This window comes from Paramisgurnus dabryanus, chromosome 4 (genome assembly GCF_030506205.2).
Source record: "Paramisgurnus dabryanus chromosome 4, PD_genome_1.1, whole genome shotgun sequence".
Taxonomy (NCBI): Eukaryota; Metazoa; Chordata; class Actinopteri; order Cypriniformes; family Cobitidae; genus Paramisgurnus; species Paramisgurnus dabryanus.
The window spans coordinates 23,972,046-23,999,580 of record NC_133340.1 but is presented as its reverse complement, the minus strand read 5'-3'; the positions used below and the strand labels follow the sequence as shown (position 1 = coordinate 23,999,580).

At 36.8% G+C, this 27,535-nt stretch overlaps 1 protein-coding gene across 1 annotated transcript in view; it reads left to right on the top strand.

The window, feature by feature from the left end:
• Positions 1 to 6,005: 6,005 nt before the first annotated feature.
• LOC135786267 (uncharacterized) overlaps positions 6,006 to 27,535 on the top strand; it is a 57,686-nt gene continuing 36,156 nt past the window's right edge. The window contains exons 1-9 of the mRNA XM_073814598.1: positions 6,006 to 6,119; positions 9,685 to 9,751; positions 10,390 to 13,472; positions 13,793 to 13,857; positions 14,071 to 14,228; positions 14,471 to 17,694; positions 18,015 to 18,079; positions 18,198 to 18,355; positions 18,707 to 18,839. Coding sequence (XP_073670699.1) covers positions 9,715 to 9,751; positions 10,390 to 13,472; positions 13,793 to 13,857; positions 14,071 to 14,228; positions 14,471 to 17,694; positions 18,015 to 18,079; positions 18,198 to 18,355; positions 18,707 to 18,839 — 6,923 coding nt within the window. The 5' untranslated portion in view covers positions 6,006 to 6,119; positions 9,685 to 9,714. The remainder of the gene's footprint in view (positions 6,120 to 9,684; positions 9,752 to 10,389; positions 13,473 to 13,792; positions 13,858 to 14,070; positions 14,229 to 14,470; positions 17,695 to 18,014; positions 18,080 to 18,197; positions 18,356 to 18,706; positions 18,840 to 27,535) is intronic.

Here is a 27,535-nt window from a genome sequence, read left to right as displayed (position 1 = left end):
CTCTTGCTTTGAATCAGGCTTCCTACTGTACGGCAAAATCTTAGTGTGTCTAATCTCGACGTGCTACTAAAAACCTCTTACTGAAAGCTCTAATGTTGTTTGTACTTAAAGACTAAACATTACTTTAAAAAATTATTTAAGATTCATAACATAACAATCTTTGTTCATTCAACTTATTAATGTACAAAACCATAAACTACAAAACAATTAATTGCAATAAACTTAAAATTATCAGTACAGAAATTACAAGGAAGGTCCCTTTGTTCATGAATTTTTTTATTATTTACAGTCTGCTTATTAAAAGAATAACAATTGATGGAATAAATAAACAGTTTTACACTCTTTGTAGTATTATTGATGATGTTTTTTTATAAATTATAGTTTGTTCAGGTGATCAGTGTTTATTTGGACCCTGTATTTCTCTCTACTATAACGCAGATCTGTGTACACAATGTTATGTGCTTTTGTGGAGAGTTAAGTTAATTTATTGATTGACACAAAGTTAGTCATTATTTTTTTATTTCATCTTGTTATACAATGTAAACAACAATTTAAGTTCACTCTTTATGAACACTATGTGAACTTAATTGTAAAAGTGCACTGTACAAACTTTAGGTTTGGTGAGCTTAACTACACTATTTAATATATTTAATATATTACTATTTAAAATAAGTTTTGAGAACCATTTATTCAGTTGAATTGAGGGAATGAGATTACTCAATCATTACTCAATCAATTATGTTATTAGACCCCTTCGAAAACAAGATACAAGAAATAAAATTGAATTAATCAAATAAGTTCAGTCAATGGGCTTTCAGTGTAGAGAAAATGTTTTTTTGGTGGTGCCCTATCATAGGTCCGTTTATACGTTACACAGTTATGTTTCATGGAAGTATCAACATTTTCTCTGAGGTCTTTCATAAATTTTTTTATAAATTAGCATTTGTTGGATAACAGGGCAGTAGATCTCTAAACTGAATTTGGACAAATTATTAAGAGATGTTTATATTAAATTAAATGTTTTCAATTGCAGACTGCTCTTTTAGACTGCTACAAAGTTTAATATGAAGAGTTTGGTTCCAAAACGAATTTTTTTTTTTAAATCTGTTTATTTATTGTGCATTCCAGTTAATATCAATCAAACTGCAGTTGGTTTGTTTTGATTTAAGCCTTCAAAACAAAAAATACAGCTTAATAGCACAATAAAACAATAAAAATATGATAACATAATAGTAAACATGTTTTGATAAAAAAAAATTAAATACGTAGTTACTTTGTTTTAAGAACCAAACTCTTCATATGTTCTGGTAAACAATAAACCCACATTTGTAGACAAAAAAAACAATAATGTTAAATCTTCATGTCTGCGTACTAAGATTAGATATCTTAATTCACATACCCAGCTGAATGCTTAACATTAGACATTTCAAACTGATTTTATGTCATAAGACCTTTGAATGTTGTAAGAGAAAAGGAGACAAACATAACAAAATTTTCAGGGTAACACATTCAACAGCACACTCCTTTGTTACATGTGTTTGTTTTATAAATAAGCAGGCAGCAAACAACAAAAGCATTACAAAAGTTATTTCTTATCACAGCAAGGGTCATTTGGTGATGCGGCATGCGAGCGCCCCCATGCGGTACACGACACGCCCTTTAATCGACCCCATTTGCGTTGTTGGACTTACAGTATAACACAGAAATACAAACAATTATTAAAAAGCATACTTTATGAATCATTTCTTTGTTTACAATGTTACATATTGAAAAGCTTAATATAAATTTATGTCATTATTAACGCGCAAGTGCACATTTAAATTATTACACTATGTGAATTTAATTATGCTCAAAGGGAATAAAAAATCAGAAGCAACATCATTGTTAATATGAACTTCTTGAATGTTTTATTGGATGATTAGCCTACGACACACTTTTAAACAATGTATAGTTTGAAAGCACTTTATGTTGAGTGAAATAAAAGCGCCTGTCAAATAAATATGTATGAGAGATGATTGCGCGGAAAGGTTGAATAAGCACTCTATTGTTAAGAGAAGTGAACAAATTAATCCGTTCTTCCCCCATGTCTTTATCCGCGTACTTTGTGTTTTGTTCTGTGCTGACAGCATTCTTTATACGAGCCATGTAGATTGATTTAACGTGTTACACTTATGATAAATAAAACGCCCAAATTGTACAAATGCCTCCAGTAATAGAAACTCACAAGATCTGATGCATTCATGCATGTGGTTAAGTAACACCACTTTAACCTGTTGCATAAAACCATTATCATAAGACACCTGCATCTCTGTTGTGCAAGAAACATGCGCATATGAATAGCGAATGAATGAGCGCTTCTTGGTGCTATAAGTTTGTCCTTTTATTGTGTCTCTTTCACGGTTAATTTACCACAAGTCTGAGACGTCGCGTGTGTGTTTTGATACTGAATACTTGTTTTGTATCTGTCTAAACAAAGGATTTCAAGTCTAAAAAAAAACTGGGTTGTTTTAACACAAACAGTTGGGTAAATATGGACAGCCCTTGCAAAAACGACTATGCAGACTGTAAGCCATGGTTTCCCAATGGCATTTTGCCAAGAAACATGTTTAATTTATCAAATAAGCGATTTTAAATTAAACAAACCCAAGTATTTTCGAGCAGAAGACACGGTAGCTTTAATTTACGCAAGAAAAGCAGCACGGTTTCCGTTTGTGGCTTTTGGAATATTAGGCTATTGGTTATTGACGTCTTTGCTGTCCAGACTGAAACACACAGAATTCCAATAATAGCACATCCGGTCGCACCAACAAAAATGTTGGTGTTTTGCGTCACAGATTTCACAGTACGATTAGCACGCTGAATAACCAATTGAAAATTAAAAATAACTCTTTACAATAAGGTTGCATTTGTTAAAATTAGTTAAGTACAATAGTTAATATGAATTAACAATGAACAATATAGCATTTATTCGCTTAACGTTAATTTAATGTTAATTTGTTAGTAATTTAAAACATTAACTAACTAACATGAACAAACAATTATATTGATATTAACTTAACAATCATACCTAACGAATTAACGAATAAATTAGTTAAGAGAGAGAATTATAAAGTTTTATATTTAAGTCATTATTATTAGTGGCTGCATTAAATTGATTTGTGAAACAGACTGACCGAAATGAATGACACTTTAAGCAAATCTGCAAATAATTCTGTTCAACATTTAGGCCACCATAATCAATGTTTTAATTTGATATACCTAATATATACCTTTAATATATTTAAATAAGTTATTTACCATTTATTAATATCCACATTTAAGAACTATTAGGCTATGGCAAAACAAACAGCATCAGTATTGAGAAAGACGATAGAAATGGTTTCTAAAATTAAAAGCTACATACCCTGAACAAAGAAACACTTAAAATATGATAATAGGAACTAAAACCAGGAAATAAAAATGTGGTATATGCTCCCTAGTAACACCCCAAAACACTCACCACACCCATCCATTCATTCCTTCGACATGACAGGAATGAGAAGAATGAGAGCAATTTTAGCTTAAAGCACAAATGAACTGTAGTATAAGTACTTAAAGACACTTAACTTTGCCTTGTTACTTTCATATTAATCATGACAAGTCAACAAATGTCATTTCTGATCAGGAAGAAATCTATTCTAACTTACTCTATTTTATTTTACTTTATTACTCCATTATTACTTGCTATATGTGAATATTATAATGCATAATAGTGTCTAGATAATTAAGCAATAGGATATAAATTGCAAAAACACCGAATAATACATTTTCGCAGCGATGCGATCTCTCTGGTGATCTAATTCAACTTTATCTGCTTGCTGCCTTGCTAAATATTACAGAAATGGTAAATGCCCCATAATGATTTTAAATGTTCACACAAACGTTGACATATGAACATAAACATGATTATAGTGACCAAAGTTATTGCGATTACTAATATTATCATGGTTTTGTTAAAATGAGAGGGAAATGTTCAAAAATAACTGATACACACACTGAAAACATTTGAACAAGTTTTATGGCTGAAAATCACAATTTAATATTTCATGTCCCTAAAATTATTTCTGTGGTAAAAAATAAATAAATAAGTTTACTGTGAATGAATACAATACGTTATTCCTTAAATGCCTTCTTGTGCAAAAAACTATGTTGCATGTGCACGCCTGCTTCAAATTGATTCTGGCTGGACAGGATTTACCGTGAGTTTTCAAAATCACAAACACGGTTGTAAGGATAATAAAATTTTAAACGATAATACTAACCGTCGGGACATTTTATCGTGGTTAATCGCGAAACCGGTAATGGTCCCATCCCTAAGAGAGGTGTTTGTTGTGTTAAAAGACCTAAATCAAAATGCTCTTAAACTTTAATAGCTTTTGTAAATTATATCATTTTATATTTCTGCATAAGTGCTGGGTAAACGACAATAAAACCTTACAAGCTGCTGCATGCATGCGTTTTCAAGTCTACCTATAATAACGTTTTAAAGGTTATGGATTACAAAAACAGTTTTTTAAGTGTAATATTTACACTATTTATATTTTTATATATTGTGTTCACGAATTGTTTTCCAAAATGTGGCAACCATAAGCCTTAGCTGTTTAACGCCATTGTGACAACTGACCTCATATAACAGGTCGTCCCACTGCGTGTTGACACAAAAGGTCAGTCAGCGCGTGAAAATGATAGCCTATAATATATAACTTAAAATGAATCGTATGATAAACGTTCAACCAATGCATATACGTGTATAATATTTGCATATACTACAGTAAATACTAAATTCAATTTATACTATAAAATCATGTCTATCTAGCTGGTGTGTACTGCAATAGGGGTTTAACTATGAGCAATGGGCCACTGACGCTATTTCACAACTATGTTTTTCGAACGGAAAGATCGTAGTCTCTGAAGTAAAGACTATCTCAGAATGTGAAGAATGATTCGGTAACCAGTCTGGTTAGTTTTTTTCCTACACGTGTAGGAGTCATGATCTATTGACGCATATCATGTGATATAAGTAAACATATGTAGATATTCTGCGTGCTTACAGTAACACACCATGGCATGAAACCAAGACTAATTTTGAGTTAGACGTAAATTACCTTTAGTTGCTGGGAAATTCCAAATTTAGCACTGTACTCTGACGCTGCAAAAAATAAAAAATACAAAATAACGATGTGATGGCAACATGCGATGTTTTTACATTATTTTGACACAGCAACAACTCAATTTCTACTTTTATATAGGTTGCAGCAACTCATAGCCACTTTGAATAAGTGATAAATAATAAATGAGGACTTAAAATGGAACCAAAATATTTATATGCATTTTTTGTTTAAAAAAAATGTTCATCTAAAGATTCGTATATATTATTTCTCAAATTTTACAATAAACTAAGAAAACGCTGTCTGTTTGCAATATCCATTCAATAAAATCGTAAAAAAGATTAATAAAATCATCTAATTTACCACACAATCAAAATTAGCCAAACATTGTATGCGAATAGTAGCTTACATCATTTCGATGTTAAATAATAATTTATAATGTTTAACTTTGAAATACGGAAGACAGCAAGATACATTAAAGAAATGAACATCGGACATAAAAATGTTAAATAGTCGCCGGCCCCTGATTCATAACCGTCGCTTTACAAAGCACAACCATTTGAATTCCTTATATTTACACATTTAATGAACGATTTAATACAGGTTGAGTATTTTCATCGAGTTCAGTGTTTCTATTTATAAAGCTTGTATGTTGCATGACAAACACATGTGATAAACTGATCGACGACGCACAAATTCTTTTGCCAGCCAATACAAAGATGTTTATAATATTTATTGCGTCCTTCAAGAAGCATTCCGGTTCTTATCTGTGCATTTGAAAAGGGGACAAACCCGATCATCAAGACGTCATCACCCTCTATTTAAGGCAGTATTAGCATACCTGAGCCAGTACAGGTGTCAGAAACGGAACAGGGTATACCTGCTAGAAGCAATCAAACCAACAGCGGATTAACAAACAAAGCGACTTTCTTTCACAGTTCATAATTTGGCTATTTATTTGCTCAACAATAGGTAAGGCTTGAATTTTTATTGCTAAATTTTTATTTTTGTGTAAATTATATATAATCAGAATCACACCAATACAATCTTCCATTTAAATCATTTTTAATAAATGTATATATGCTTTTGTACAAAATGTACAAAAAAAGTACTGTGCAAAAGTTTACAATGCCATCTTCAGATTCGTTGGTATCACTTTATTTTGAAAATCTGCTTTAGGCATTAAGACATGATTTTACACCCTAAAAAAAGGGTTATTTTCAACACAGTATTGGGTCAAAAAGGGACAAAAAAATGGCTTTTTATTTCCTTTATTTACTATTTGTATCTTAATAAAGAGACTGAAAAATAAATATGGATAGTCAAGAAACTTTGCTAAACCAACAAAGCTGGTGGTGGCCTAAGACTTTTGCACAATAATATGTGTTTTATGTGGCATATATTTAATATCCGATATTTCCAGATATTAGTATGCGAAAGTTATTTATCTTGATGGCTGATCACCTTTTGAAAGTTGATTTGTGTACCATGCAAAACAAAGTGATGTCCAGATTTAAAGATCTTGATCGTACAGGGTTTTGGACACAGACTGCTGCTGCTTACATAAAGTTAATCAAATATATTTGTGCTCGAGTTTACAGCTGTTAGAGTCATTGTACATGTTAATTTATACCAAGGGGCTGTTAAATGCTTTTGTCTGATTGGTTGAGAAATGTTTCACGGGTAGTCATTATTTTGCGATAAATGCACACCTAACCTGTCAAATGTAGAAAGCAATTTTGGCTAAAACAAGGCAAAATTTGGGTTGCCAGTGAAAGACTTATAGACATCTAACCATTGCGCAAGAATAGATAGATGCATATATACAGATGAAAGCGAACACCTTAAACACCTGTTAACTTTGCTTATGTTATAAAATTAAGTAATTAGTACTCCAAGTTATTTTGGCAAAAACGGCATTTAACCAAATTCAAGGTAATTTACAATGTAAAAAATTTGCTGCAATTATGCAGCTGGTGCCAGTAACTAACTGTAGAAGATAAAGACTGAAAATGTTTTATGTTCATTTAACTTTGAACAAACTCGGCCAGTAAATAACATAAATGTAAAATCTACAGTAAGTTACTGGCAGCTAGTTGCCAGTAATACCCAGTAATACTGTAATTTCTACAGAATTTTTTACAGTGTAAAAGTGGGTTACTCACCCGTCTCGCTTTGGGCTTGCTGGGTTAAAATAACCACCAGAACAATGTCTCTGATAACTGTGGTATAGGTGGAATAATTGACTCCAGTCCTTTTGTGTCGTGCTGGGTGTGCATTATTTTTCGAATAATTAAAAAACCTGTTGTCAATTATTCCTTACGTATTTTAAATGTATTTTAAATTATTTTACGCAGCGCCCGAAAATAGTCACCCTTGGTTACTTTCAATCTATACTGGACTATTTTCAGGCACTGCGTAATATCATTACGCCTCCTGCAGCCATGGTACGACAGCAAAGTCCTTGATTATTACGCTAAAAAGAGAGTATATTTCCTAGCCATATCTGCCTAGAAAAACTTTTAATTTTCTGCTGGTCTTAGTACACGATGTAACTACAGAAGAGTCAAGTTTTAAATAGGAAAATTATTTTATTTTTGAGCGCAATGCTAATGGTCTTATCAGATTCTATGGATTGTGCTAAGCTATGCGAAAATTGGTAGATCGACTGAATGGATTCCAAAATGTAAAAATCAAATGTTTAACTCTAGAGGTCTTGGAAAATGAGCCTATTTTTAAAAAAGTGGAGTGTCCCTTTAAAGGTGCTCGAAGTCAAAGTACTTGACTTAAGCTACTGCTAGGAAAAACAGTTACTTAGGCACTATGACACACAGTTATAGACCCTTTGCAAACACGTGACCTAGACCACGTGACGACGCCATGCTGGACGGCAAAATCACTGGCGCACTAGGTTGATTAGTAATAGACGAGCGGGATTTTTGATTAGTTTTAAACAGTTTAAATATATATTACACTAAAATACATGGCTTCTTATATTAAGGAAGTTGTTGTTCCGTTATCGGTCGAGGTAGGGCATTTGGTAGGTCCTCACAAAAAGCGCTATTTAGAGAAGTTAGAGATAGCGGGACTGGATACCGACCCTTACCTTCTTCCTCCTTCAATTTTCACGGACCTCATTAAATCGCCGAATCTGCCCGACTTCAGCCCGCATGATTTGTACCACTATGTGGTAAACGGGATATCCTCATAGACTGGTGCTGATCTTAAGGCTTTTAAAAGTCTGCAGAGCTGCCAACTTCTGAGTCCTAACCATTTGCCAATTGTTAATAGTGTGGATTTTAGCTATTTCTGTGTTAAATAGTTGGAAAAGACTGCGGTAAAATGGTTCACAGTACAAATCGAATCATATTTTAGAAATTAAATTGAAATAAAAGCTTTTGCTGAGTTTAAATGCCTGAGATTAGAGTCTTTACTATTATTTTATACACTTCTATTATGCTTTTCTTCTGATAAAATCTAATGAATGGGCTACTGGTCTCTGTAAAATGTATAACTGCAGATAACAGCAGCTTTGATTCAGTTTATCCACTGAGAAAGAGAAGCGTAAAGTGATGATTTGTGATAGAGGGACTGTCAAAATCAAATAAACCAAATGAGTAGTTTATATTAAACTAAAGCAACAGATAATGTGTATGTCAAGACCATATAATTATATTTCGTATATATTATTGTTTATAGATGTCAAATATCAATTGACTTTTTTTTATTAAAACCTGTCACCGCAAACATCACGCAGGCTTGTACTGCTTGCAAACATGCACACGCAAGTGATGGTTGCTTAAAATTGCTGTTTTCTGAGGGTATCTGCGTGCGTGGAATCCGGGCAGGTCTCTGCTTTTCATCCAGACCTTGACGCTTTGTGTGTTCGACTGGTGCGGAGCTGACTGATCGGCGTATGACATCAGAGTAACGCGAGAGCAAAGGTAAAGGCGGACCCTTTTGTAACATTTCGACTTGCTCTCGCGGTACTCTGATGTCCTCGCTGCCGAACTTCCTGCGCAGCGCCACATAAAGTGAAATGCTCTTTGACTCTTTGCAGCAAAGTACCAGCAACATGAGAAGTGGTGGCACGCAAAAGACAGTGAAGGTACGCTTAAATATAAAAGTGTCAGTACTGCGAGCACTGGTTTAGCTACTTACATCGTGAAAATGGATATGTGGCGTGAGAATGGGGTCAATTGCGATGCGTGGGAGTTAGCAGCTATGATTTATGGTGTCACTGCAGCATTAAACAATAACATTCATGTAAAAATAATGTATTTATGCCACTTTTCTGTAATGGTAGGTGCATCATAGCAACACGAAATAACCATTTTATGACCCTAACGAACACAAACACGTACTTGTTCGGCTTGCCGTCCGTCTACAATATAGCACTTCCGCCGTCCGTCATGGCGTCCATAATTCGCGCGAGTAGACCGTGACGTCACGTGCAAAGGGTCTATATGCCTTAAAGCATGTATATTTGAGTTTGCATGTGTAAAAACGTTTTACTTATATATTGCTTACTTTGCAGGCATCAAGTATCAACATTATTATTTTAAGGATGGAGAGAACAGGGTTAATCTTACTTATTTTCATCGGTAAGTAAAATAACTTTTTAGCAATAAAAATGTACATTGTATACATTATCACTAATATTTTTACATGTCTATATGTAGAATATATACAGTACTGTGCAAAAGTTTTAGGCCACCATGTTACCATAAGATTTGTTTGTTTTTGCAATGGTATGGTGATCATAAATAATTATTTATCATTCTGTTTACTAGAATACAATCAGAAAATAAAGGAAATTTGTATGTAGAATTAAAAACAGTAATACAGTATAAGCTGAAGAAGTATTTAGGGTAAACTCCCCTTCCACTTCTGCAATAACAGGCAACTGCAGGATCCCTTAAACATAAATAAATTAAATCCTAATTTCTAATTCTAATGGAATGACTTCAGGACTTCAGTCTCCTCAAAAAAGCTCAAGATGTGTTTTGTGCCAAGAGAGGTCACGCTAAATACTGACTGATGGCTGAAGAAGACATTTAGTTCTATAAAGTTTTTGTTTTTGATTTGTGTAGATTTTCTATTTTTATCCTTATAAAAAGAGTGCAAAAATATGGATAGACATCAAAACGTTGCTTAAACAACAAAGACTTTTGCACAGTACTGTGAATATGAATTTCATGATTTCAAAAGTGAAAAAATAAATGTATTTTGTCTTATATAGCAACTGCTAGTGTACCACCTACAACCTCCACAACCACTGCATCTACATCACCATCTTCAATAGCCACATCTACATCACCATCTTCAATAACCACAACCACCGCATCTACATCATCATCTTCAATAGTCACATCTACATCACCATCTTCAATAACCACAACCACCGTATCTACATCACCATCTTCAATAGCCACATCTACATCACCATCTTCAGTAGCCACAACCCCCGCATCTACAACACCATCTTCAATGGCCACAACCACTACATCTACAGCAGTTGAAAGTTCAACAGTCAGTACAGCTGCAGCATCTACATCAGCATCCTCAGTAGCCCCAACCATGGCATCTACATCACAATCTTCAGAAGCCACAACCACTGCATCCACATCACCATCTTCAGTAGCCACAAACCCCGCATCTACAACACAATCTTCAGGAGCCACAACCACTGCATCTACATCACCATCTTCAGGAGCCACAACCCCCACATCTACAACACCATTTTCAGGAGCCACAACCCCCGCATCTACAACACCATCTTCAGGAGCCACAACCCCCGCATCTACAACACCATCTTCAGGAGCCACAACCCCCGCATCTACAACACCATCTTCAGGAGCCACAACCACTGCATCTACATCACCATCTTCAGTAGCCACAACCCCCGCATCTACAACACCATCTTCAGGAGCCACAACCCCCTCATCTACATCACCATCTTCAGTAGCCACAACCCCCGCATCTACAACACCATCTTCAGGAGCCACAACCCCCGCATCTACAACACCATCTTCAGGAGCCACAACCCCCTCATCTACATCACCATCTTCAGTAGCCACAACCCCCGCATCTACAACACCATCTTCAGGAGCCACAACCACTGCATCTACATCACCATCTTCAGGAGCCACAACCCCCACATCTACAACACCATCTTCAGTAGCCACAACCCCCGCATCTACAACACCATCTTCAGGAGCCACAACCACTGCATCTACATCACCACCTTCAGTAGCCACAACCCCCGCATCTACAACACAATCTTCAGGAGCCACAACCCCTGCATCTACAACACCATCTTCAGGAGCCACAACCACTGCATCTACATCACCATCTTCAATAACCACAAACACCGCATCTACATCACAATCTTCGGTAGCCACAACCCCTGCATCTACAACACCATCTTCAGGAGCCACAACCCCCGCATCTACAACACCATCTTCAGGAGCCACAACCCCCGCATCTACAACACCATCTTCAGGAGCCACAACCCCCGCATCTACAACACCATCTTCAGTAGCCACAACCCCCTCATCTACAACACCATCTTCAGGAGCCACAACCCCCGCATCTACAACACCATCTTCAGTAGCCACAACCCCCTCATCTACAACACAATCTTCAGGAGCCACAACCACTGCATCTACATCACCATCTTCAGGAGCCACAACCCCCACATCTACAACACCATCTTCAGTAGCCACAACCCCCTCATCTACAACACCATCTTCAGTAGCCACAACCCCCGCATCTACAACGCCATCTTCAGGAGCCACAACCCCCGCATCTACAACACCATCTTCAGTAGCCACAACCCCCTCATCTACAACACCATCTTCAGGAGCCACAACCACTGCATCTACATCACCATCTTCAGGAGCCACAACCCCCGCATCTACAACACCATCTTCAGGAGCCACAACCCCCTCATCTACATCACCATCTTCAGTAGCCACAACCCCTGCATCTACAACACCATCTTCAGTAGCCACAACCCCCGCATCTACAACACCATCTTCAGTAGCCACAACCCCCTCATCTACAACACCATCTTCAGGAGCCACAACCACTGCATCTACATCACCATCTTCAGGAGCCACAACCCCCGCATCTACAACACCATCTTCAGTAGCCACAACCCCCTCATCTACAACACCATCTTCAGGAGCCACAACCCCCGCATCTACAACACCATCTTCAGTAGCCACAACCCCCTCATCTACAACACCATCTTCAGGAGCCACAACCACTGCATCTACATCACCATCTTCAGGAGCCACAACCCCCGCATCTACAACACCATCTTCAGGAGCCACAACCCCCTCATCTACATCACCATCTTCAGTAGCCACAACCCCCGCATCTACAACACCATCTTCAGTAGCCACAACCCCCCCATCTACAACACCATCTTCAGGAGCCACAACCCCCGCATCTACAACACCATCTTCAGTAGCCACAACCCCCCCATCTACAACACCATCTTCAGGAGCCACAACCACTGCATCTACATCACCATCTTCAGGAGCCACAACCCCCTCATCTACAACACCATCTTCAGGAGCCACAACCACTGCATCTACATCACCATCTTCAGGAGCCACAACCCCCACATCTACAACACCATCTTCAGGAGCCACAACCCCCGCATCTACAACACCATTTTCAGGAGCCACAACCCCCGCATCTACAACACCATCTTCAGGAGCCACAACCCCCGCATCTACAACACCATCTTCAGGAGCCACAACCCCCGCATCTACAACACCATCTTCAATAGCCACAACCCCCTCATCTACAACACCATCTTCAGGAGCCACAACCCTCTCATCTACATCACCATCTTCAGTAGCCACAACCCCCGCATCTACAACACCATCTTCAGTAGCCACAACCCCCCCATCTACAACACCATCTTCAGGAGCCACAACCACTGCATCTACATCACCACCTTCAATAGCCGCAACCTCTGCATCTACATCACCATCTTCAGTAGCCACAACCCCCGCATCTACAACACCATCTTCAGTAGCCACAACCCCCGCATCTACAACACCATCTTCAGTAGGCACAACCACTGCATCTACATCACCATCAATAGCAACAACCACTGCATCTACATCACCATCTTCAGTAGTCACAACCACTGCATCTACATCACCATCTTCAGTAGCCACAACCACAGCAGTAGCTCAAGTGTTGACGGCTCTGGTGTTTAGCTCAAATGAAACATTTACACCTGACCTCTCCGATTCAAACTCTAATGGCTTCACGACAAGAGCTAAGCTTGTGAAGGACCAGGTGAGTCTAGATCCCCTATGTTTAAAAGGCAGACTGATAAGATAATTCTAAAGGAGCAGTTCACCTAAAAATTTGAAAAATCATATGATGTACAGTACCTTCCCTCTACCTTCTTTAAATCAAAATATCTCTCACTACTTCCATATAAATTTCCCAACACGTTTGAAGCTCCAAAAAGCACAAACATCCATCATAAAAGCATTCATAATTTTTGGTTCAACTATTCCTTTAAGAGAAGAGACAACAATTACTAAATTAAAAATGCAAATACATTATATTACAAGATTTTCATTAATGACTGTAATTATTGTTTGTTACAGCTTGAACCAGTCTACAGAAGAAAGTATCCTTCATCCTTCATAAGATTGAATGTCTTGAGCTTCAGGTAAATACAGAACATTGCAATGCCTTGTCTGTGTGTGAGTGAGAGAGAGTGAGAGAGAGAGTGTGTGTGTGTGTGAGAGAGAGAGAGAGAGAGAGAGAGAGAGAGAGAGAGAGAGAGAGAGAGAGAGAGAGAGACACATTTTAATAATTTGATTATTATTTGGTAACATGCACAAAAAATCCATTATGACACTCTGTCTTAAACATATTACAGGGCTGGGTCAATTGTCACTTCAACAGAACTAGCTTTCAACGGCGCATCCCAACTCCCAACCACTCAAGAGATCAAAAATGATCTTCTGAATGCAACTGCAACAGGAGAAGTCAGTCTGCTGAAAATTATTCCCAGCTCAGTCACAGTCAACAATACAGGTAAATCTTACAGTATTTTCATATATCAAGGCAAATTATAAAGTCTGATACTTTTTCTCTCCATTTGCATTTTAGTTTCTATTGTATATTTTCTTTTTTTGTTGTTGTTGTTATAGTATTACCTACATATTTTTATTTTTCACTGCACAGTCTATAAAGCTAATCATAATAATCATGAATCTAAAGCATATTATGGAATATATTATAAAATACATGCCATTTTATACTGTACCTTTTTCCAGTAGCCACAACCACTGCATCAACATCACCGTCTTCAGAAGCCACAACCACTGCATCTACATCGCCATCTTCAGTAGCCACAACCACTGCATCTACATCACCATCTTCAGAAGCCACAAACACTGCATCTACATCACAATCTTCAGTAGCCACAACCACTGCATCTACATCACCATCTTCAGTAGCCACAACCACTTTATCTACATCACCATCTTCAATGGCCATAACCACTGCATCTACATCACCATCACCATCTTCAGTTGCAACAACCACTGCATCTACATCAGCATCTTCAGTTGCCACAACCACTGCATCTACATCACCATCTTCAATAACCACAACCACTGCGTCTGCATCACCATCTTCAGTAGCCACAACCACTGCATCTACATCACCATCTTCAGAAGCCACAACCACTGCATCTGATTCACCATCTTCAGTAGCCACAACCCCCGCATCTACAACACCATCTTCAGTAGCCACCACCACTGCATCTACATCACCATCTTCAGAAGCCACAACCACTGCATCTGCATCACCATCTTCAGTACCTTCCACCTCTGCATCTGCATCACTATCTTCAGTAGCCACCACCACTGCATCTACATCACCATCTTCAGTAGCCACAACCCCCCTATCTACAACATCATCTTCAGGAGCCACAACCCCCGCATCTACAACCCCATCTTCAGAAGCCACAACAACTGCATTTACATCAGCATCTTCAATAGCCACAACCACTGCATCTACATCAGCATCTTCAGTAGCCACAACCACTGCATCTACATCACCATCTTCAATAGCCACAACTTCTGGAAGTGATACCACAACAGCACCACAATCAACAGGGTCTACCTTTACTTCAACTGCCCCCTCTTCAACCCCATTTGAAAGTTCAACTGTTAGTACAGCTGCTGCATCTACCCCATCATCTTCAATAGCCACAACCACTGCTGCTGTAACATCCACCACTAATGGAGTTGATACCACAACAGCCCCACATTCAACAGGGTCTACATTGACTTCAACTGCCCCCTCTTCAACTCCATTTGAAAGTTCAACTGTCAGTACAGCTGCAGCATCTACATCATCATCATCTTCAATGGGCACAACTACTGGAAGTGATACCACAACAGCACCACAATCAACAGGGTCTACATTGAGTTCAACTGCCCCCATTTCAACCCCCTTTGAAAGTTCAACTGTCAGTACGACTGCAGCATCTACATCATCTTCAATGGGCACAACTACTGGAAGTGATACCACAACAGCACCACAATCAACAGGGTCTACATTGAGTTCAACTGCCCCCTCTTCAATCCCTTTTGAAAGTTCAACTGTCAGTACGACTGCAGCATCTACATTATCATCATCATCTTCAATGGGCACAACTACTGGAAGTGATACCACAACAGCACCACAATCAACAGGGTCTACATTGAGTTCAACTGCCCCCATTTCAAACCCCTTTGAAAGTTCAACTGTCAGTACGACTGCAGCATCTACATCATCATCTTCAATGGGCACAACTACTGGAAGTTATACCACAACAGCACCACAATCAACAGGGTCTACATTGAGTTCAACTGCCCCCTCTTCAACCCTCTTTGAAAGTTCAACTGTCAGTACGACTGCAGCATCTACATCATTATCATCATCATCATCTTCAATGGGCACAACTACTGGAAGTGATACCACAACAGCACCACAATCAACAGGGTCTACCTTGACATCAACTGCCCCCTCTTCAACCCCCTTTGAAAGTTCAACTGTCAATACAGCTGCAGCTTCTACATCATCATCTTCAATAGCCACAACTACTGGAAGCAATACCACAACAGCACCACAGTCAACAGGGTCTACCTTTACTTCAACTGCACCCTCTTCAACCCCCTTTGAAAGTTCAACAGTTAGTATAGCTGCAGCATCTACGTCCTCATCTTCAACAGCCACAACCACTGCTGCTGGAACATCCACCACTAATGGAGGTGATACCACAACAGCACCACAATTGACAGGGTCTACCTTGACTTCAACTGCTCCCTCTTCAACCCCTTTTGAAAGTTCAACTTTCAGTACATCTGCAGCATCTACATCCTCATCTTCAACAGCCACAACCACTGCTGCTGGAACATCCACCACTAATGGAGGTGATACCACAACAGCACCACAATTGACAGGGTCTACCTTGACTTCAACTGCTCCCTCTTCAACCCCCTTTAAAAGTTCAACTGTTAGAACAGCTGCAGCATCTACATCCTCATCTTCAACAGCCACAACCACTGCTGCTGGAACATCCACCACTAATGGAGGTGAAACCACAACAGCACCACAATCAACAGGGTCTACATTGGCATCAACTGCCCCCTCTTCAACCCCCTTTAAAGGTTCAACTTTCAGTACATCTGCAGCATCTACATCCTCATCTTCAACAGCCACAACCACTGCTGCTGGAACATCCACCACTAATGGAGGTGATACCACAACAGCACCACAATCAACAGGGTCTACCTTGACGTCAACTGCTACCTCTTCAACCCCCTTTAAAAGTTCAACTTTCAGTACATCTGCAGCTTCTACATCCTCATCTTTAACAGCCACAACTATTGCTGCTGGAACATCCACCACTAATAGAGGTGATACCACAACAGCAACAAAATCGACAGGGTCTGCCACTGCATTAACCACTCCCTCTTCATCTACCTTGAAAATCCTCACTTCTAAAACAGCTGGACCATTCACCACATCAATAACTACAATAACACCAGGACCCTCAACAGCCAGTTCAAGCCACAGCACCACTTCCGCAATTACCCTGACAGTGCCACAAACAACAGGAACAACTCAAAAATCATCTTTACCTGTTAGTGCAGGCACAACAGCCACAACAACAACAACATCCTCCACAATTAAAGTGACTGCAACCACTACTGCAGCAGCAGTCAAAACAACAGCAAAACCCCTCACAACTAAAGCAACTAAAACTACTACTGCAGCAGCAGTCAAAACAACAGCAAAACCCCTCACAACTAAAGCAACTAAAACTACTACTGCAGCACCAGTCAAAACAACAGCAAAACTCCTCACAACTAAAACAACTACAACTGCAGCAGTAGCTAAAGTGTTGACCGCTCTGGTGTTTAGCTCAAATGAAGCGTTTACAGCTGACCTCTCTGATCCAAACTCTGATGGCTTCACGACAAGAGCTAATCTTGTGAAGGACCAGGTGAGTCTAGATCCCCTATGTTTAAAAGGCAGACTGATAAGATCATTCCAAAGGAGCAGTTCACCCAAAAATTTGAAAAATCATATGATGTACAGTACCTACCCTCTATCTTCTTTAAATCAAAATATCTCTCACTACTTCCATATAAATTTCCCAACACGTTTGAAGCTCCAAAAAGCACAAACATCCATCATAAAAGCATTCATAATTTTTGGTTCAACTATTCCTTTAAGAGAAGAGACAACAATTACTAAATAAAAAATGCAAATACATTATATTACAAGATTTTCATTAGTGACTGTAATTATTGTTTGTTACAGCTTGAACCAGTCTACAAAAGAAAGTATCCTTCATCCTTCATAGGATTGAAGGTCTTGAGCTTCAAGTAAGTACAGAACATTGCAATATGTGTGTGTAAGAAACACATTTCAATAATCTGATTATTATTTGGTAACATGCACAAAAAAAATCCATTATGACACTCTGTCTTAAACATATTACAGGGCTGGGTCAATTGTCACTTCAACAGAACTAGCTTTCAACTACACAGCCCAACTCCCAACCACTCAAGATATCAAAAATGATCTTCTGAACGCAACGGCAACAGGAGAAGTCAGTCTGCTGAAAATAATTCCCAGCTCAGTCACAGTCAACAGTACAGGTAAATCTTACAGTATTTCCATATCTCAGAGCAATTTTAAAGTCTTATACTTTTTCTCTCCATTTGGCTCTATAGATAAAGGCCAATTTAGTTTCTATTATATATTTAACTTTATTCATTATTTTAATTTTTCACTGCATGGTCTATAAAGCTAACCATAATAATCATGAATCCAGAGCATATTATGGAACATATTATAAAATACATGGCATTATATACTGTACCTTCTTTATAAAAGAAGGAAAGACACACAAAATTAGCACTCTTTTTAAACACATTTCATTATATTACACTGTACATGTGATTTTGTCAACATGGTGTAACATCTAATTCGCTCTTTATTTTTAACAGTTACAACTACAACTGTAGCGACAATTGTTTCGACAACCCCTTCAAGTGGATCCAGGATTGAATCCGGTCTTCTCCAAGCAATGTTCCTCATTATAATGTCAACAATATTAAGACTTTACCTGGAGATTCCTTAATCAACCAAACGATTAAGTTCAGCAAAATAGTTCAGCAAAAATGCTTGAACAAATGAAACAAATAGCAAGTTTTATTGCCTTTTATATAGTACAGTATTTACTGTTGTCACACACTCTCAGAATATGATTTATGGCAATATAGATACGCCTAATATTCCATTTATCCTTAACAATAAAATTCTTGAGGTGAAAAACAGTATGTTAATTTAACAGCAGGCTGTTACAAGAATGAAAAGGGAAATGTTTGATTTGATTGTATGCTTTTCTTTGGAAGGAAGAAGTAGATCTTTTTCCTCTGTAATATGCATTTTCTGATGAAAGCAGTTGTTTGTTTTACTGTTGAAAGATAAAATACCTTTTCATTCATTAATTTATGTCTAGTACATGCTAACGTGGCACAACTTTATATTTAATTTAATTATAATGAACATATTTATCATGTTTTTATGGTTTGCTATTATGTGCTAAATATTTTCTAGTAATGATCATATTGAAATATGTACTAAACTGCCATCAGCCTAGCATCTATATGATTATGCAGTAAAATTCAGTCAGATACAGTATCATTTACAGTACAATGTGTAAACTTTTCAATTTACTTCTATTAATTTATTTAAACAGTTAAATTGTGCAATATGAATAACATAAAAATAAATAAAGCAGTTTACATAAAATAGTGGTGTACTGTTTTATTTTCAAAATTTTTACACAAACGGACAAAGTTTTGCAATGTTCATCTAACAAAATAAAGACAAAAGATAAACAAAACAAAACAGACAAAAAGATTTCTTGCGCGCCTTTGAGTTCTCTGATGCCACACAGCAACATTTTGGCAGCCACAATAAGAATGATAAATAAGACGCACTGTGAATGTCAAAGGGCATTTTGAAAAATACCCCACAAAGATTTTATAATAGAAATATAGCTGCAAGCAGCAATACCGGGGTCATGTCAAAAAGGGCACAGAAGGAATATAAGATGAGTTTGGATTAACAGTTTAAAGAACTTAGGAAAAGCCTATGATTTCAGAAAAAAATGCACAAGTAATCAACAAAAATAATCCATGTTTTTACACCAGCCCCATGTATTTACGGTGTTCTGATGCAGAGATATAGCTCTTGCAAAACGGTTGCTAGGGTATTCTCATTGGTTGCTGGGTTGAATTGGCATTCACCAATGATTATACTCCAAGCTATGAAAGGTACTGTACAATTCACAATGACTCATGATTTTAGATGTAAGTTTGTAGTAGTTTTAAGCAAAAATAACCATTTTCATATCTCAAGACCACTAAGTAGCGCTTTGACGAAATCGTGCATGCAATCTTAGGTCAAGACTATGATTACATCTAGCTAGTTATATGACAATACACATTAGTTTAGCAAAGAAACAGTTGTATGACCACAGGGTAGTAGAATAATCGTTACGTATTTATTAAGGTCATCAAAGTGTAAATAAAGCGCTGATACTTGAAATGTGAGTAAAATAATTAATTGAAAAAAATCCTTGTAACAATTTGCACAGACCTTTTTTAAGTAAAATGTACTATATTAGTTTAGTTGAAGTTTAAAAAATGTAAAAAAAATCTCCTTAATGCATGAAACATTTGTTAAATAATTAAGTAAATGCCACTTAATTATTTTTATTTTAGAAGTTGAATTTATTTTAATCGTTTAAGTAAAGTCTATTACTTTAAAGCATTGCTGTCCTAAAAATATTAAATAAATCTTATTTACTGTTCTAAGGTAGAATGTATTTTATATTTGTTATTTTCTTCAACATAGTTGAATGGACTTAGTTACTCTTTGTGTTATAAATGGCATTATAAAACAAAATTCATGACTGACTATAAGCCATTGAATAAACTTGATTCTCCACTTAAATCAAACAAAACTGTGTTTTTGACATGCATTGTCAGCACTGTGGAGAGAAATACAATAAAATTTTCCGAACAGGGTTCATGTAAGTAAACAATGATTAACTGAATGGTGACTTCACAAAAAATATAATTAACAAAAAAACAACAATAATAATATAAGAGCTTAAACCTCTACTACATTTTATTAACAAATATTTAAGTAGTTAAAATTCTTATCAGTTCTTATTCTGTGAAAAAGCTTAAATAATAAAAATATTCAGGCACAAAGGATTATGGGTATTCCTTACAACATGTACTGATAATTTTAAGTTAATTTCACTTGAATGTTTTAGTTTAATGGATTTTATATGCTTAAGTTAAATGAACTCAGATTTTTTAAGCAGACTTAAACGCGCTAAATTATTTTTTTGAATCAAAATTTACTTAGTTATTTTAGGACTATGTGCAGTGACTAATTACCAGTTTAATAATACAAGGAAATATATAATACGACTTACTATTCCCACACAGTTCATTTTGTAAATTTAAATGTGTATTTATCATCATTTTACTTAGTTCTCAATAAATGTCAATATTACTGCAGAAATTATGATGGTACATCCAAATTTTACTACTCAAAAAGTTCGTTTTTTCAGTGTTATAAAGGTTTTTACAGTGCAAAACATCATTTTAAAAATCGTTATAAGTTATAAACCCCTTTAAAAAAAGGAGAGCTGCTTAAGAAAATTAAAAACACAGCTGGTTTAGATACCAGGTACACAGCAAAATCACCAGTGTTAAATCTACACTGCTGGTGTTTATATGGGTACCACCAGTCCTGGTGGTACCCATATATACACCAGTAGTGTCACTATAAGAACCCAAGTGCAGACACGGGTGTACAAATACTGGGAATTTATTGTAACACAAACACAAAAAATAAACAACCCACGAGGGGGCAAAATAACACACACTGGGAAATAACTAAACTAACAAAGTATTCACACGGGTATAACGAGGCAATGGAACGAGGCAATGGAACACGGCATGGAATAACACATGAAACAACAATGAACAGGCACAGACTAACAAACACAAGAACCTTAAATACGGGAGAACTAATGAAGACAACAGGTGACAGGAATTAAACAATGAGGGTGACAACACGCTGTCAAAAAGGTCCTAATATGTACTACTACTACTACTATATGTCCTATGTATACATCTACTATGTATAGGTGTATATACAGGTATGAATAGGCCTAAATACATGTTGTGTTGCAAAACTGACAAACAAGTTTCTTATGTTAACAATTCTCTAACCTGTATCTTTTATAGCTCCCTGGTGTGTTCTGGACTAAAGGATAAAATATTTTTACAAGCTAAATGGCAGAAATGTTTTCATTCCATTAGATAGACATTATATCACAGATTTAGGTTGTCTATTAGTGTTGGTAACATGTCCTACATTGTCGCACACAGAATTACTACAGTTTAATACTTTTTTTGGGTGGTGGTCAGTCATACTGGCATACTAGAACTTATCTATGCATCTGAATAAGCAGGAAAACCTGACCATCAAGAAGTCATCCCACTTTACCTAAGGCAGTTTCAGTGGTCAGTATAGGTGTCAGAACAAACACAGAGTATCCCTGCCAAAGTCAATCGAACCAACAGCGGATTAACAGACTTATCACTCATAGTTGAATTGTCTATTTATTTGCTCAACAATGGGTAAGAATTGATTTTTTTATTAAAAAATATTTGTGTCAATTTCTCATAAGAGGTATTTAATAGATTTTTTTGACAAATGTTTATTTTATTCAATTGATTCTTATTCCTTTTTAAAAAAGGATGTGGGTCAAGGTCTGTTGGTTAGTTATACATACATACATACTTAAACTGTTATTCTGTTCATGAATTAATAGGGTGTTTGTTTAAAAGACATCAAATGCTACGACTTGATTTTAAAATGATTTATGCAATACTAACTGTAAATATTAATGGATGAGAAACTTGTGTAGCTTGATGACTTACCAGCATTTGAAAACTGATTTGTGTATTATCTGAAGGGAAGGTGATGTCCAGATTAAAAAATCTAGATCCTGGACACATACCCGTGTGGCTTAAAAGAACAGTTAATCAAAGTATAAAGTTTAAGATTTTCTACAGTACATTTTTGGGCAGTTTCCTGGACATGTTAATTTTAAGACAAAACAGTGGCACTGTTTTAAGATATGTAAGTAAAGGTGTTTTCAAATAAAGCAGCCAAACATGCATTTTAATCTGGGACTAGTATAAGTCCTGTCCTGGAAACCACCCCAGAGTGTTTTAAATTTTAAAAATCTGCATGGCAGATATTTAAAGGACCACAGAAATGCCCTGGGATGTGCAACATTATATTTATATATTTGATGTAGTGATGTCAGTTTAATTGAAACAAAGGAACTATTGAGAATACCCTTCCCTTTTTTAAGTGCACCTATTTCATTGCTAAAAAACGACGTTATTTTGTGTATTTGGTATAATACAATGTGTTTGCATTGTTTATGGTTAAAACACATTATTTTCCATAAACCGTACATTTTTGTAGCATCAAATATCCTGCCTTCCTCAAACGCTTTCATTATTACTAATCGATCTGAGAAGCTATGTGTCTCTGATTGGCCAGCTAATCTGTATGTTGTGATTGATCTGAATACCTCTGACGTCAGCCGGAAATGTGACGCTCTTTACCATGATTGAAAGATTTGCTCACAATGCAATGCTGACAGGGGTTAATTTACAGGCTGTGAGACAAAGCGGGAGGAATTATGATAATGAACGTTGTGTCCACGTAAACAGGCACTGGAAGTAAACTTTTGCCTACAATCCGTGTTTTTGCTGTAGTCCAAGAAAAGAGAGAAATTTACGTTGGAAACAATAACTTGCGTTATCGTTTACTTTGGGGTTTGTACCTTTTGCATATCGTTAACATGTACAAAATACACTTACATACCAAAGAAAATGTAAAATTGTGAATCAGACGATAGTTGCTCTTTAAAAGAAACAATGGTGTTCATTTATGGCACAGTCCAGCAAAGATGTACTGTAACAGGCGCAGGATGCTTCAGCATCTAAAGAGCATTTGATTGGACAGGACATTTGATGAGAAATTGAGATGTAGGTTGATGTTATAAAAATGTTATCTTAGGGCACGTGCCAAACTGTAAAGGGTGACCATACGTGCCATTTTACCCAGACACATGCTTTGCAGGATTTCGGGTGCGTACTATGGAACTTGCATTTGTCAAACCACATACGTCATCAAAGGGGCTGTTTACACCTAATATTAAGATGCATTTTCATCAATCGGATCACAAGTAGATGAGGCTAAAGGTGTTCAAAACGTTGCAGATTTGGATTTTTCTCTCTGCCTTTACAGAGATTTGTGTATTTTCTATGAGGACGCACTCCGGTCAATAGCGTTTTTTTCTTCACATCCCCATCAAACAGCGTATACAACACATATCTATTGCAGACAATTGCATCCTCATGCCAAAAGTTTATTATTTGCATGCGTTTTAAAATTTTGACCGTTTAAACTTTCATTTTCCTCACAGCTGCTCTTGTCTGCGTTCAGCCGCTTCGTTCATCTCGCTCACGTCTTAAAGCTACAGTAAAATAATTCATCTCTCAATAAAATCACTCTCTGCTCTTGACTTCTTGACATGAAGTGTAAACAGCCTCAAGGTTTAATATTTCATGTTTTATTTCAGAAAAGCAACCTTTAGATTTCAAGATAAGATTAAAACTACATTGATTGTATGTATTAAGAGAAATAAAACAATGTTTTTAACTGAAATGTGAGTACCTTGATGACTTACACGGTCAACAAATGCGACTTCTGGAGGATGCACCCGAAATCCTGGCAAGGACATGTGGAAAATGGCATGCACAGTATGTTCACCCTAAAACTGTAGGTTTTGAATGCTTATATCTTCTGCATGAGAATTTAGTCAGTGTCTTTTTAAGGGATGAATATAGGGTCCAGCTCCTTCAAAACCAAAGAATGTGCTACCATCCTTCACAAAATTATTCCACATGGCTTCAGGGGGATAAATAAAGGCCTTCTGTGGGTAATTGATCCGATTTTGTAAAATAAATATTCATATTTAAAACTTTACAAATATACGAATGTGAAGGGTTGTTTTGCTTCCTGATCTGTCTCTCTGCATTCGTCATACATCATTATGATAAGTGTGCACAATATGCTGAAACTCTCTCCTGAATGCAGAGGATTCTAAGATGGCGGCATTACTGGAAGCTAGTTATTTTCATTTGGAAAGTTTGAAATAGGGATATTTCTCTAAATATGGATAAATCAAATCGATTACACTCAGAAGGCCTTTATTTATTCCACTGTAGCTGTGTGGTTTACTTTTGTGAAGGATGAATCCACGTTCTTGGGCTTGAAGGAGCTGGACCCTATAATCATCTGTTAAAAAAGATTGGGAGAGATTGGATGGACATATGTAACTTGGATGGATTAAGGGGAGTACATCATGGGGTTATTTTAATTTTGGGCAGAACTATCTCTTTAAATTGCCACATTGAGCTTCTCTGTATACAGCTACAGTATCTTATAGTTGTGCATATATGGCCAGGTTTTTGTGGATCTGAGCAAAGTGGGAAAGTTAAGAGTTAAAAGTCTTGCGAAATGAGAAAACCCAAAAACCTGTAAGACTGAACTGTGGAAAGCTTTACTGCCTAAGGCAAACAAGTTACTATAGTCAAAGATGTAAAAGACACATACTTTAATTAGCCACAGATTCAAGGTATAAAAATACCATTATGTAAGGAATAACTGATGACAGGCCTTTGAATTATTCAAAATAATTCATTCATTATTATCAAATAATTCCAAAAACCAGAATCAATTATTCCACTTATACAACAGTTACCACAAAAAATGCTCTGGTTCCTATTTTAAAGACATTTGACAGGTAAGGTGTGCAGTTTAAAGAAAAATAATCAACACCCATGGAACATTCTTTAACCAATCAGAATAAAGCATTCAACAGGATGGTGTTATAACCTGTAATAAATAATATAAAATTAAATGTTTAAAATGAAAAATTATTGTCCGCATCAGGACATTAAAAACATGCACAGCTGTGTGTGTGTGTGTGTGTGTGTGTGTGTGTGTTTGTATAAAAACTATTTAGTTATACTGTACTACTTACTTTGTAGGCACTACGTATCTTCTTTTGATGATGGACAGAAGAGTTTTTATCCTAATATGCATTTTCATCAGTAAGTAAAATACCTTCATTACAATTACTATAAACACAGTAACTAACACTAATGATTCTTGTATGTGTCTGTTAAGTATATAAAGTTGTGGATTGGCCCCCTTGGTTAATATGAAAGGAATCAACTGGTGGATTGCCCGCTGGCCCAGTGTGAGAGACGCTCGGGCCAGTAAAAAGTATTGTCACTGATCGGCCACTTAATCAAATATTTTATGCCTGTGGCTGTTTGTCTGTATATATTCGTAAGCAGCCAATGTTGATCGCTTACGATTTAGGACAAATACGACAGGCATTTGAGCAATGTCCTGAGTCACAGCTGCGCCTGTGTGCGTACATTCATAGAAAATTATGTGTTCTGTTTTTAGATGCATGGCGCGTTGTTGCGGTTCTTGTCCAGTGTGCGACCCCTTTATGCATTGAGACACATTTTAAGCATTGCAAACGTGAACTTCTCAGCAATGTCATGAGGTTTCTGCTACCTTATTGGTTGTTGTGGACGACGTTGCGTGTTATGTCAGCTGGTAGAGCAAAGAGACATTAAGACAACGACGCCCTCTAATTATGAGGCCAAATGAAAACATAATTTTTTAACATCTTGGAAGCAAACATTTACTTGGGCAAAACACAACGAAAAAAATATTCAATGTTTTGCAGTTTGTCGTTAGTTTTCAGGTAAAGTAGACAATTTTGGAGCCTTTTTTATTAGAACAAGCAACTACCGTAAACAAAACCTTGAAGTTCATGAGAAAAGCTGACAGCAAAAGCGTGCATAGTGTATATTGTATCGATTTCCCTTCATCTGCTCTGAAAACCGGTATAAAAAAATATTTGCATTGAGCCCTGTATGAGTGAAGAAAGCTGGAAAAATAAATCTGCAATGTTTCTCTTTTATATCTTTTATTTCCAAAATTCACAAAAATCCAATGTTTCATAAATGAAAAAAATGGGGGAAAACATCATATTTTTTTCTCAAATACACATTGGCCATAATTATTGGCTCTTCCTTTATTTAATCCTCCATTTGCAAAGATAAGTTAACAAGATGGCAAGTAATCTTATGATTAATTTCTCCAGACCCTTTGAAATTTTGGTGGTCTCTTCTCATTAGTTCACTCCAGTCAACTTTTGGGTAGCACTTTATTTAACAGTATGTGTATTTACACTGAATATATATGGTAAATACAGTATGTCAGTGTTTCTCAACTCCGTTCCTAGAGGTCCACTGCTCTGCACATTTTGTATGTCTCTCTTATCTGCAGGCCTCAGTTCAGTTCATGGAGATCTCTGCTAATGAGCTGGTGATTTGAATCAGGTGTGTTAAATAAGGGAGACATACAAAATGTGCAGAGCAGTGGGCCTCCAGGAATAACGTTGAGAACCACTGCAGTATGTTGTACTTGGAGACAAATGTGTGGTACTTACTTTTGAGTATCTTCATGGTAATTAAATAGTATCATTACTGTACTCAGAGGTGGAAAGTAACGAATTACATTTACTCACGTTACTGTAATTGAGTAGTTTTTTTGTGTACTTTTACTTTTTT